Raw genomic sequence first — 13637 nt, 5'->3', positions numbered from 1 at the left:
CACGCCTCGGATGCAGACCCGTTGTTTGCAAGAGTTTAAGTTGAGAAACTGTCCAGAGCTTACAGGGTGGTGATATTTCTCAAGGAGCCTTTAATCAATGAAACGGGAGCCAAAATGAGGCCTTACCTCCAAAGACAGGATTTTAAGTACCACCAAGACCATAACAGAGTCACGGCCCTTATCGTCCCACCCCTGCTGTCAGCCCCGGGAGGCCCCAGGCGGGCGTAACCGGATGTGTCGCATACTGACTTCCGTCTTTGGAGTCTGAAGGAGATGCGACTGTTGTGAGGGGGGCGGCATCGCGTCAGCAGAGAGAGGAATCCAGGCCCTGCCAGGGGTAAGGTAAGGATATTGAGTAGGGGTTGAGGGAACCCCCTATCCCAAAAGACAGAAGGCCTCACAGTCTTGCCTCTACCGTTAGCCCTAGAAGGTTCTAGATAGGGATCCCCCAATGTATTGTCCTCTGAATTCTCCTTCTGGGAACTTAGAGAAGTAATAGCATTGGACCAGGGTGTTGGCATAAAGCCAGCAGAGGGAGGAATCCAGGCCCTGTCCGGAGTCAATGAAGAGTTCTGTGGAACACTCCGTCCCCCATAACGGAGACGTCACCAGAGAGCCCGGCCCCTGCTGTCAACCCAGGGAGACCCCAGGCAGGGATGGCTGGAAGTGGTTTACCTGACATTCCTGTCTGGCCGCTCCAGGAGGTGAGGATATTTGGCTAGGGTATGTCTCAGGCCAGCAGGGGAAGGAGTCCCAGGCTCTGCCAGGAGTCAATGAATGCCCCTATTTTCATTCTGGGGGAAGCTGCCTACCGAGAACATTGGAGGCCTACAGAGCCCCGCCCCTGGCATGGCTGTAAGGCCCAGGTGCCCCCTCGCTTCAGCTCGTGGTGGATGCCGGGGAGAGGGGTGCATAAGAGCCTTGGTCTGAGACTAGACAATTCAAGTTAGCAGAGGGAAGAATCCTAGAGGTGGCTTGGAGTTAAGTTCAGAGCCTTGAGCAAAGACCAAGGGGAATTCCTCCCTCAGGACAAAGGGGCCCCCACAGAGCACCACCCCTACTATGAGCCCTGATCGCCCCTCAGCAGGGCTGTCAGGCTAAGAGGTCCCTCACTTTATCCTCAGTGGTCACAGGGAGATGCGGGCACTATTAGAAGGAGGTGACTCAGACCCTTCTAGGAGTCAAAGTAGGACTGAAGGGGGTACACAGAATCAAGTTCTTCCTCTCTGGTCAGCCCTGGGAAGCCCTGGGGATATCAGAGGTTATGATTCTCCCCCACGACCCTCCCTGCATATTCCAGGATATCAGGTGGAGGAGAGTCTTGGTCTGATTGTTACAGGCCTCAGGTCTGCAGAAGGGAGGATACCAGGCAGTCAAGGGAAGGAGCCGTGATAAGGAACCTAAGGATTGAGAGGACCACTCATCACAGAACAGGTGTTTCACAGAGCCCTACATGTGATGTCATCCCTGGCAGGGGTCCCTGGAAAAGATATGTTAAACTGAGGCCTCCCTAAACTCCTCCTCAGGACTTTCAGGGATGTGAGGGCCTTGCTCAAAGGGAATAGGTATAAGGTCAGCCAAAGGAAGAGTCCCAGCCCCTGCAAGAAGCCAAGGTGAAGACTCTGAGTGAGGAATGAGAACCCTAATTATCCCAGGATGGAGAGGGACCCACACAGCTCTGCCATTGCTGTCATCCCAGGGTGTCCCTGGGAAGGTGTGTTCAGATGAGGTTCCCCTTCAATTCCTCCTGCAGGATGTCAGGGAGGTGGGGGCTTTGGAATGAGAGGTCAGCATGAAAGCAGTTGAGCAGAGGACCTCAGGTCCTGCCAGAAGTCAAGGTGATGGCCCTGAATGTGAACTGAGAGAAACACCTGCTATTCCAGAACAGGGGTGGCTCCACAGGGCCTGGACTTGCCAGACCTGTACCAGTTCCACTAAGACCCAGATAAGGCTGGAGAGCTACAGCCTAAGGCAAACTCTAGTTACTTCACAGAGTCCTCAGGGGAAAGGCTGATCAGAGAAGAGAAGCCTTCTGGGTTCCTAGAGCAGTGCCCTCAAGGAAACCTGCAGAGATGCCTGTCAGTAAAGCCCAAGGTGGTGTCTCCCTGCTAAAGGGTATCACACCATTTCATTCTCTTTCCTCCAGGTCACCGAACCATCTACCCTCTTTCCCACACTCCTGCCTGCTGTCCCTGACCAGTGTCGTCATGCCTCGGGGCCAGAAGAGTAAGCTCCGTGCCCGTGAGAAACGCCGCCAGGCTCGAGAAGAGCTCAAGGATCTGGTGGGTGCTCAGGCCACTGTACCAGAGGAAGAAGAGTCCCCTTCTTCCTCATCTCCTAGTTTCCAAGATGTTCCCCAGAGCTCACCTGGCACTGAAACACCCAGGAATCCTAAAGTGCCTGGCAGAGTCCGCTCCACCACCACCACTACTGCTGCAGCTGTTTCAAACACAAGATTTGATGAAGGTGCCAACAATCAAGTGGAGGAAAGGCCAAATGCATCACAGGCCCAGGATACCACTAAGCACTGGCACAGAAGCCGTATAGAAGAGAAGGTTGCTATGTTGGTGCGTTACCTTCTGTACAAGTATCAAATGAAAGAGCCAATTACAAAGGCAGACATGCTGAGAAATGTAATCCAAGCATATAAGAATCATTTCCATGAGATCCTCAGGAAAGCCTCTTATAACATAGAGCTGGTCTTTGGCCTTGATGTGAAGGAAGTGGATCCCAACAAGAACATCTACGTTCTTGTCAACAAACTGGAACTAGGCTGTGATTTGAGAGTGAATGATAACAGAGGGATGCCCAAGACCGGCTTGCTGATGACTGTCCTGGGTGCGATCTTCATGAAGGGCAACCGTGCCACCGAAGGGGAAGTCTGGGAAGTTCTGAATGTGACGGGCCTATATTCTGGGAGGAAGCACTTCATCTTCGGGGAGCCCAAGAAGCTCATCACCAAAGATTTAGTGAAGGAAAAATACCTGGAGTATCGACAGGTGGCCAACAGTGATCCTGCACAATTTGAATTCCTGTGGGGCCCAAGAGCCCATGCTGAAACCACCAAGATGAAAGTCCTGGAGTTTGTGGCCAAGATCCATGATACGGTCCCCAGTGCCTTTCCAACCTATTATGCAGAGGCTTTGCGAGATGAGGAAGAGAGAGCCCGAGCCAGAGCTGCAGCCAGGGCTGCCGCTACTGCCAAGGCCAGTGCACACTCCAGGGCCATGGCCAGTAGCTTTTCCCGCCCCAAGTGAAGGCTGAGGAAGATTATTTCCTATGTGTTTGAAGAGAATAGCTAATATTCTCCTTAGTGGAAGATCAGGGTGGGGCTGAAGAAAACATAGCATATAACATGTTTGCATGCTGTTCTATTTAGTAACTTGGATATTTGTTTAAATGTTGCTCCTTTTAATAGAAGGTTTCACTAGCTTTAGAATCTGAGTTTATGAATGGTGCAAGTCACAAATTTATTGATGTCTATGAGGTTTAAGAGTAAGAGTTTTACTATTTTATAGAAGAAATTGGGAAATGTTCCATCTTATTTGGTTATTTGGAACAAGATAACATAGTAGTGGATTAGGCATTTCCTTGGAAATGTAAAAGAATTCAGCAGTAAAATAGCTGGGATCAAGAAATAGAGACAAAGTAAAAGATGATAAATTTTTACATTCCTTTATCACCTTTAGTCTGTTGTTCTGTAAAGTTAAGAGATATATACTTGGATGTGCTTAGTTTATTCAAGAATGTAGAATTAACTACATCATAATAAATTAGACTTCTTGTACATTGTCTCATTTATTTCTCAAACATTCTTTGAGCATCTGCTCTTTGGGAGGCTCCGTGCTAGTACTGGGAATGTCAGGATAAAGACCCACATGCCCAGAGAATTTTAGAGTATGGGAGCAGCTGTCAAGTAAGGAAGATGGTGAGATACACCCTAAGACCTAAGGACGAGTCAAAAGAAGGAGAGGACATGGGAGGATCCAGATGTGGGCACTCAAGTGTAAATGCCCTGAGGCAAGTGGGTTTGGGGCCTTGGGAAACTGCAAGTCCTTCAGTGTGAGCCAATGTTATGTAAAGCTGGGTGGTGGTTCAGATGAGGCTGTGGGAGTTGGGGGCAGAGGCCAGGCCCTCAGAAGTTTCGTCCAGAGTTGAGAGACTAAAGCCCGGAATGGAAAACTGCTGCTACCAGTTACTTTTGAGTCCTGGATATCCAGAGAAAATTCTCCACCTGGGACAAGAATGGACGGTGTCCTGTATCCTTTCCCAGTGTCTTTTTCCCAGTGTAGTTGAGCATAGCATAAGAACTATGTGTTTTATGCATATTATCCCCAGGGAGTTTCCGAGAAATAGGGGTGATACATGATGGGTATGCTCAAAAGCCCCTATGTTAGCAATATTTGCTCTGGCCTGGGAAAGACAGAGCCCACTACATTAAAAGTTCATTTTATTAGGTTGTCTTGTATTTAATTTGGCAAACTCCAAGTGAGGGCTACATTTTTAATGGGACTGAAATAAATGAAAATAGAGGTGGTTTGGATGGAAGGACAGTTGGAAGGGATGGAAGGAGTTTGTTCTTAATACAAATTCTAGGATCCTTAAGTTTCATCCAACTGGAGAAGACTCCTCCACACCCACAATAAATGGCATACCCTCAAAAACATATATAGCAAGTAATTTAGTTTTACTTGCTAAGCATCATGTTAGCTGATTTGTTGTGCTGTATCATAGAGTGCTGCATATTCTCTGATGTCTCTTGGATTAAAAAAATCACAGAGCAGATTTTGGTAGGGTCTGGGGTCAAAATAATAATAGTAATAACTGCAAATTATTAAAGAATTAATACATGCCAGACACTGTGCCAGGTGCTTTCATACATTACATACATCCCAGGGGTCCTACACAGCAAGGCTTATCAAGCTCACTTCATAGAAAAGCCTCACAGAGAATATGCACTTTTCCTGACTTCACCTGGCTCCTAAGTGTCAGAACTGGGGCTAGACTTCTGTCTCAGTTCGTTTAGGGTCCCTCACTCTTCCAAGCCTTCTGGCATAAAGCAGATGTTCGGCCTCAATTCATTTCTACTCTCACTACTCCACAATATCTCTCAGGCAGTGAAATGAAGGATCTTGTTGCCAATGTACTAACCCCAGGTGTAATAAATAAAGATGAAAATGAGAATTAAAAACAACTTCAGGATTGTTGGTGGGCTTAATTTACCTAGGCTCCTCCTGCCCCTAGCCCCAGAATTACTTGAAAGCTGACTCTGCTCCAGTCCCAGCACTTGGGACCAGTTCCATCACTTTCCAAATTACATCACTCTTGCCCTAGGTCTTCCTTATTGTGCCCTCCTGTCCAAATCAGGATCCTGACCTGCCATCCAGCTCTCCCCTGCTTCCTTTCATAAAGCTGCACTTCGCTCCCAGTGGAACAGAAAGTTCAGAATCACCTGCCTTTCCCCTGGGCAGAGTCTGATTTGGCAGAGGATCCACTGGTTCTTGAAAGATAACCCTGAAGTTAGGGGAGAGGTTTTAGAAAGCAGATGAGATCAGTAAGAAAGGAGAATTTAATCTGGTGACTTATTTGAGACCGGCCTCTGACTCCATGCACTGATGAGTGAGTTCAAATTAACTGTCAAGAACCAAAGCCTCCCTCCTAAGTAGTAGATGAGGAAGGACCAAGGAAATCACTGTGTAGCAACCATCTGCAGAGGCAGGGTTCCAAAAACTTGGGCGTCCTTCCAGGAGGATGTAGTATTTTTCTATTGCTGACAAACAAATTGCCATAAATTAAGGGATTTACAACAACACATATGTATTATCTTATATTTCTCTAGGTGAGAAATATGGGTTGGCTGTGCTGTTTTCTTTGTTCAGAGTTACACAAAGCCCAAATCAAGCTGCCAGAGTCTGGGTTCTTATTGGGAAGTGCTGAGAAGAATCACATTCCACACTTTTTCAGGTTGCTCTCGGAATCCAGTTCTATGAGGAATTCAGTTCTTTGTGGTTAAGACTGTCAGCTGAAGCTGACGTAGTTCCTCAAGGCCTCTGTCTAGTCCTTGCATGTAGGCCCCTACTTCAGAAACGGCGCATTGAATCTGTCTCATGTGGAAACTCGCCTACTCTCTCCACTGCTGCATCTCTCTTCTGTCTCCAACCAGAGCAAGTTCTCTGTTTGTTGGGGTTCATGTCATTAGATTGGGTCCACTCAGGTACTCCAGTATGATCTCCCTATTTTAAGGTCCATTCCATTATTTTAATTACATATGCAAAGTGCTTTTGGCTATGTAACATAATGTGTTCACAGTTTCAGGGATAAGAGTATGGGCATTTTTGTGGAACAATTGTTCAGTCTACCACTGAGGTAGAAAATGTCTCCCTGGCAGACATGCCAGCTTTGATAAGAAAAGAAAAAATAATTCACCATCATTTTCTCCTGACTCTTGTCTGTATCTGCCCCAGAGGAAAATCCTGGTTTTTCAGTGTGCCTAAAGACGCCCATACAAGTGTTCAGGCATGTTCAACAGGTGGTGGGTAGCAGAGACTCACAAGTTATGGTTTTTCCATGCAGCATAGGAAGAAAAAAATTCTCAGCACATTGAGATTATAGAGGTTATTGAAAAGGTCAGTGCAGAAAGGTGCTATCGTGTGAGGAAGGGTGGACCCTCCCTGCTGAGATTTACATGATCATTTTGAAAGTTGGTATGATCCCGTATTTGAAAACACCAGTCACATGTAGACACCAGAAAAAAGTTGTTGAATTGCAAGGAAACTGATCCTCAAAAATCCTCCAGGAAGGAAGAGGGCTGATGTAACAAATTATAATAGTTGCTCTTTTTTGAGTATCTACTATGTAACAGTTAATGGGAACGTCTGTAAGTGCTCATTCACTTTGTGTCTTGCTCTCTATCATTGGTTCGTATGGAGACTACTTGCCAGTCCGCTTGTAGTTAAGAAGGGTCATGTCACTATCCTTGACACTGAATTATGAGCGGAAGCATGCTTGTTGCCTCCAGACCAAAGTGTCTGAGAACCAGTGTGCCACCTCTATGCTGTTTGTTTCATTCGGCAAACATGGAGAGCCTGTGTTGAGATGTGAAGGCTCAGGATGTAAGCAGCCTGGGTTCACCTGACAATGGAGACCTCCGCCCCCGCCCTGCCAACGCCTGTCAGATTTCATGTGCATAAGAAATAAAACTTTGTTATGTTAAGCCATTCAGAAATCAGACCTTTCCCACTACATCTCATAAATACTTTATCTGAATAGTACACAGCTACTATTTCTGTTGTTAGTCTTATTTAAATATTTTAATTACAAAAGGAAATAGGACATATATTCTTGCTGCCAAAAAATTCTAACAATAGGGATAAATCACAATTCTGCTTCCTTACTACATTCCTCCAAAATTCATCCCTCCCCAGAGGTAACTGCATTAAAAAATCTTGCGTGTAGTATTTTAAAATTTATTCCAGGCCTATTCTTCCATACATGTGCTAGAAAAATATACACTGTGAGTTTTATAAAAGCACATGTAACAATGTACATATTGTCCTGCCTCTTGCCCCTCTCGCTGAACAAAATGAACGCAAGGTCTTTCTGTGAGAAAACATATAGATCCACCTTACTCTTTTTTTTTTTTTTTGAGAAAGATTGGCCCTGAGCTAACATCTGTTACCAATCGTCCTCGTTTTTTTTCTCCCCAAAGCCCCAGTACATAGTTGTATATCTTAGTTGTAGATCCTTCTAGTTCCTCTATGTGGGACGCCGCCTAAGCATGGCTTGATGAGTAGTGACTAGGTCTGCGCCCAGGATCCGAATGGTGAACCTTGGGCCTCCGAAGCGGAATGCGAGAACTTAACCACTACACCACCAGGCTGGCCCCACCTCACTCTTTTAATTAATCCCTAGAATTCTAAAGTGTGTGTGTGCCATAATTAATTTAACCATTCTCCTCCTGATGGACACACGAGTTGTTTCCCATTTGTTGCTATGATTAATAGAACTGATATCAACAACATTGAACATCAATTCTTGGGCAAATGTGCATGTTTTATTATAGGAAAGATGTAGAAAAGTGCAATTAGATTAAAGTGGAAAGAGTGTGATGATAGTAAATTTTTATGAATATTACTGATATTCTGTTACAATAATGCTATGCCAAATTATCTTTTCACATATGTATGTACGTGAATAAATCAAGCTCTCATTGGCATTTTATTTTATCAACCTTTTAAATTTTGGTCAAACTTTTGATTGAAAATATATTGTCTCACTGTTATTTTAATTTGTATTTCCTATTTTCTAAATAGATTGAGCAGAAAATTAATTTAATCCTTCACTCATATAAATTGAGATTTCTGCAGTGATACCTTAAGTACCAGGAGTCCTCTGGGTGTATACTCTAGAATGACAAGATGCCAGGAAATGGGCCTGGACAGGAAAACATCAATAAGTGAGGAACATCAGGAGGACCTGTGGCGGGGCGGGGAGTAAAGCAATTTCCAGAATCCATGAGAGAGAGCACATATTAAAACAAGTCCAGAGAGCCCAGGGCAGCTGGAAGTCAGGGGCCTGTATGCAGACATCGGCAAAAGGTAAAAAAAGTACTAGGAGAGAAGGTAGAGAATCTGGTGGAGGGTACTAGAGAACTTATATAAATAGGCTAGGGAATCTCTGAATCATCATTACCAGCCTGAAGTTGTACAGTGATCTGAGTGGGTAGATCTATTGGATGAAAGGACCAGAGGCATGCCTGATACCCCACCCTCCCTTGGAACACCTGCTGCCCACTGCCAGGCAGAGTATAGCTGGCTCCCCTGTGTCACCCACCAAGTGATGCTACTGATGGAATCAGAGAGAGCTACATCTCTTAACTACCCTGGTGGTTCCATGCATCCTTGCCAGTGTACCAGAGCTATGAGCTGTCTGGATGCCTGATGGAGAAGGCTATTTCTTCCCCTGTGTATGAGGCCCTCCTCCCACTGAGGCTTAGGCTGTGCAAGTGGGTGGTATTGGTTGGTGATTCAGGACAGCTAAAACAGGGCAAGTATTACCAGTGAGTATTGGAAGGGGGTGTGTAGCTGCAAGGAAGGGGAAATTAGAGGGGGAATTCACTGAGGCTAATTATCTCAGTGACTCTGGGAATTAAGGGCTGAGTGTGGACATTGTCTTGAAAAACAATCCAGATGTTATCCCTAGCTCAGATTGCCTCCAGTGTTCCTGATTTCTTTGCACACTAGAGGGTGGATCTTCTGTGCCCGTGTCTGGTGGCCTTTATCACCAGACACTGTAGTAGGGAGGTGGTCTATGATGCAAACGTTTACAGGGTGGATAGAGAACCACTGGAGATGGTGCACTTCCTTGTTAAACTGGGAATGATGGGTATACGTGGAGTGCAAAACTATTATTACTCTAACCCCGACTTGATTGAATTGAAATTTAAAAAAAGGATTCTGTACTAGCCATTCCCAAAGTTGTCACGTGGTCTTTATTAACTTTTATATCACCGTTCTCAGGCCAGCAGAGGGATGGGTCTCAAACCCTAAGAAGTAAAAGTAAGGACCGTGAGGGAGTGCTGAGGGAACCACTCAACCCGTAGCAGAGTTCACCCACACAGACTTGTCCCTGCTACCAGCACTCTTAAGCCCGTGCCTGGATGTTAGGTCCTGGCACTCCTTCACTTTCCCCTCTGGTACTCGGGACGGGAGACTGGAGGGTGGGATGTTTGAGAACAAAGGCCTTCGCTTAAGGCTGGCTGACTCAGATCAAGAGACTGAGGAGTCTCAGGTCTCCCAGGAATCAATGAAAGATCCATATGTGAGTTCTGCCGGAGTCCGCCACCCCCACAAAACAGAGTCCACCCCTCATCTCCAAGAACCACACCCCTGCTCTCAAGTCCATATGGGAGTGGCCGGAAGCGGCTAGCAGTAACTTCCGTAACTTCCGCCTCTGACTTCTCAGAACAGTGAAAGCGGTTGTCGACCGGTGGTGTGCGGTAAGTAGAGGAAAGAATTCTCGGGAAGACTTCCAGGTCCTGTGAGGAAATAGGGTCACGACCCCGAGTGAAACTTGAGGGCACTCCACACCCACACCAGAAGGGGGGGCAGAATCTTGCCGTTTGTGTCAGCCCTGGGAGGCCCTGGACAGGGATCACCAGATGCGGTGCCCTTTGAATTCCCCCTTCTGTGGACGCAGGGGGGTGATGGTATTGGACCAGGTTTTGGCATCTGGCCTTCCAGCAGTGAAGTTGAGGACCCTGAGTAAGGTCTGAGGGAAGCAACCGCGCCAGATGAGAAAGGCCCCGCAGAACCTGGGCCCCTGCTTTCAGGCCTAGGAGACCCCTGATGGGAGGGGCAGGATATAACACGCCCTGAGTTCCGCCTCTGGTGTCTCAGGGAAGCAAAAGAATTGGTGCGAAGGGGACAGTGTAAAGTTAGCAGAGGGAGGAGGTCCAGGCCCTGCCAGGAGGTAAAATAAGAATGCTTCGTGAGGTACGAGGGTACCCATTACCCAGTGAGAGGGGGGCCCACAGACTCCCACCCTGCATTCAGCAATAGCAGGCCCTAGGCAGGGAACATCTGATATAGCACTCCCTAAATTCTTCCTCTGGAGATTAAAGGAGGGGATGGCATTGGACCAGGGTTATGGGCTCAGGCCGGCTGGTGGAAGAGCCCTAGGTCCTAAAAGAAGTTGAAAGTGAGGATCAGGAGTGAGGTCTGAGGGACCTCCCATCCAACAAGAGAGGGGTTCGCAAAGAATGCTGACTCTGCTGTCAGCCCAGGGAGAACTGAGGTGAGAGTGGCTGAATGCAAAACACCCTGAATTCCAAATCTGGCATTTCAAAACAGTGAAAGGCGGGGTGGCCCGTGGCCTAGTGGTTAAGTTCAAGTGCTCCCCTTGGGTGGCCTGGGGTTCGCAGGTCTGGATCTTGGCGTGGACCTCTGCATCGCTCATCAAGCCATGCTATGGTGGTGTCCCACGTACAAAATAGAGGAAGATGGGCAGAGATGTTAGCTCAGTGCTCATCTTCCTCAGCAAAAAGAGGAAGATTGGCAAACGGATGTTAGCTTTGGGCCCATCTTCCTCAGCAAAAAAAGGAAGATTGGCAAACAGATGTTAGCTTAGGGCCAATCTTCCTCACCAAAAACAAAAAAAAAAAGTGAAAGGCTTCCTGTGAGAGGGGCTGCTTTCAGGTAATCAGAGGAACTACTTCCAGGTTCTGCCAGGAGGTAATGTAAGGACTGTGAGTGAAGTTTGAGGGGACTCCTTACCTCAAAAGACACAGGGTCCCACGGATTCCTGGCAGGCCCTGGGCAGGAATCATCTGATGAAGCATCCACTGAATTCTCACAAGGAGAATTCAGGAAGGTGAGGACATTGGACCAGAGTGTCAGCCTCAGGCCAGCAGAAAGAGGAGTCCTAGGCTCTAACAAAAGTAATGAGAAGGACCTTGACTAAGTTCTGAGGGAACCATTGACTCCATATCAAAGAGGGCCTGCACAGAGTCCCAACCATGCTGTAAGCCCTGAGGGGTCGCTGGGCAGATATGGTAGGCCCCCTAAATTCCTCCTCAGGGATCTCAGAGATAGGAGGGCCTTGTTCTAAGGTGACAGGTTTCAAGTCAGCAAAGGGAGAAGTTCCAGGCCCTACAAGAAGCCAAGGTGAGGACCCTGAGTGAGGAATGAGGACCCTAATTCCCCTAGCACAGAGAGGGTTCTTCTGATCTATTCCATTACTCTCATCCTGAGTGTCCCTGGGAAGATATGGTCAGATGAGGTTCTCCCTCAGTTTCTCCTCTGGAATCGAAGGGAGATAAGGTCATTGAAATGAGGAGTCAGCATAAAAGCAGTAGAGTAGAAGGATCCCAGAAGCTGCCAGAAGTCAAGATGATGGCCCTGAAAGTGAACTGAGAGAAAACACTCTCTACTCCAAACAGGAACCTCCACAGATCCTGGACCTGCCAGGCCTTGCTGTCACCCCAGTAAGCCCCAGGCAGATCTGGCAAGTAGCAGCCCAAGGTGAACTCTAGTTACTTTTACAGCATTCTCAGGAAACAGGCTGGTAGGAGAACAAGAGCTTTGTGGGTTCTTTGAGCAGTGCACACAAGAAAACCTGCAAAGATGGCCATTGATAAAACCAAGGTGGCATCTCTTTGGTGAAGGGGTACACACCATCTTATCCTGTTTCCGCCAGGCCACTGGTTCACCTGCCCGCTTGTCTGCTGCATCTGAACACGGTCATCATGCCTCGGGGTCAGAAGAGTAAGCTCCGTGCCCGTGAGAAACGCCGCCAGGCCCTAGAAGAGCCTGAGGACCTGGTAGGTGTTCAGACCACTTAGGGAGTGGGAGAAGAGTTCCGCTCCTCTTACTCTCCTTGTTGCAAGGGTGTTTCCCAGAGCTTACCTGCTCCTGGGTCATGTTGCAATTCACAGGGTCTTCAGAGAGCCACATCCACCGCCACTACTGCTGCAGCTGTTTCATACAGAAGATTGAATGAAGGTGCCAACAACCAAGTGGAAGGAAGGCCAAGATCCTCCCAGGCCCAGCCCACCACCGAGCTCTCCCATAGAGGCCCTCTAGATGAGAAGGTGTTTATATTGGTGTACTATCTGCTGTACAAGTATCAAATGAAAGAGCCAATTTCTAAGGCAGATATGCTGAGAAATGTAATCCAAACGTACAGGAATCACTTCCGTGAGATCCTCAAGAGAGCTTCTGAGCATGTGGAGCTGATCTTTGGCCTTGACATGAAGGAAATGGATCCCTACAGGCACATCTATGTCCTCGTCAACAAACTGGAACCAAGCTGTGATGGGGGGCTGAGTGATGGTAGTAGTCTGCCCACAAGTGGTCTGTTAATGATTGTCCTGGGTGTGATCTTCACAAAGGACAACTGTGCCACTGAGGAGCAAATGTGGGAAGTGCTGAATATGATGGGTGTATATGCTGGGAGGTGGCACTACATCTATGGGGAGCCCAGAAAGCTCATCACTCAAGATTTAGTGAAAGAAAATTACCTGGAGTACCGGCAGGTGCCCAACAGTGATCCTCCATGCTATGAATTCCTGTGGGGTCCAAGAGCCCACGCTGAAACCAGCAAGATGAAAGTCCTGGAGTTTGTGGCCAAGATCCATAAAACGGTCCCTAGTGCCTTCCCATCCTGGTATGCAGAGGCTTTGCGAGATGAGGAAGAGAGAGCCCGAGCCAGAGCTGCAGCCAGGGCTCGTACTGCTGCCATGGCCAGCGCACGTTCCCAGGCTACGGCCAGTGCACGTTCCAGGGCTACGGCCAGTGCACGTTCCAGGCCCACGGCCAGTGCACGTTCCAGGGCCATGACCAGCAGCGTCTCTCACCCCTAGTAAAGTCTGAGGCAGATTCTTCACTTTCTTGTTAAAAAATAGTCTATGTTCTCATTAGTGTAAGGTCAGGGTGGGGCTGGAGACAACAGAATGTATGACGTTTGTGTTCCTATCCTATGTGTTAACCTAGATGATTTTTAAATTACTTTTCCTTTTGATAGAAAGTTTATTAGCTTCAAAATCCAAGTTTATGAATGACATTGCTCAAACTTGTGCCATGTATGACATTTAAGAGTAAGAGATTATTATTTTTTAAATCAAATTGGAAAACTCTCCA

General features: G+C 47.3%; 2 protein-coding genes across 3 annotated transcripts; both read left to right on the top strand.

Annotated features, from left to right (window-relative positions):
- The first annotated feature begins 2192 nt into the window (after window positions 1-2192).
- Window positions 2193-3257, top strand: LOC101406774 (melanoma-associated antigen B10-like). Of its 2 annotated transcripts, XM_087427493.1 has the most exons (2): window positions 2208-2300; window positions 2508-3257. In XM_087427493.1, the coding sequence occupies exons 1-2, from the start codon at window positions 2208-2210 to the stop codon at window positions 3255-3257; spliced, it is 843 nt and encodes a 280-aa protein (XP_087283619.1). The 2 variants fall into 2 exon arrangements, with proteins under 2 accessions (XP_004443765.2, XP_087283619.1); XM_004443708.3 differs by having other exon boundaries at window positions 2193-3257.
- Window positions 3258-12210: 8953 nt separating this feature from the next.
- On the top strand, window positions 12211-13360 carry LOC101395609 (melanoma-associated antigen B10-like). Its single transcript, XM_087426450.1, has 2 exons — window positions 12211-12319; window positions 12434-13360. Exons 1-2 carry the CDS (start codon window positions 12245-12247, stop codon window positions 13358-13360), a joined length of 1002 nt encoding a protein of 333 aa, XP_087282576.1. The 5' UTR covers window positions 12211-12244.
- Window positions 13361-13637: the final 277 nt, after the last annotated feature.

This window comes from Ceratotherium simum, chromosome X (assembly GCF_057802395.1).
Source record: "Ceratotherium simum simum isolate JZ-2026a chromosome X, ASM5780239v1, whole genome shotgun sequence".
Taxonomy (NCBI): domain Eukaryota; kingdom Metazoa; phylum Chordata; class Mammalia; order Perissodactyla; family Rhinocerotidae; genus Ceratotherium; species Ceratotherium simum.
Note: the sequence above shows the minus strand (reverse complement) of the source record. Positions and strands in the feature narration are given on the sequence as shown.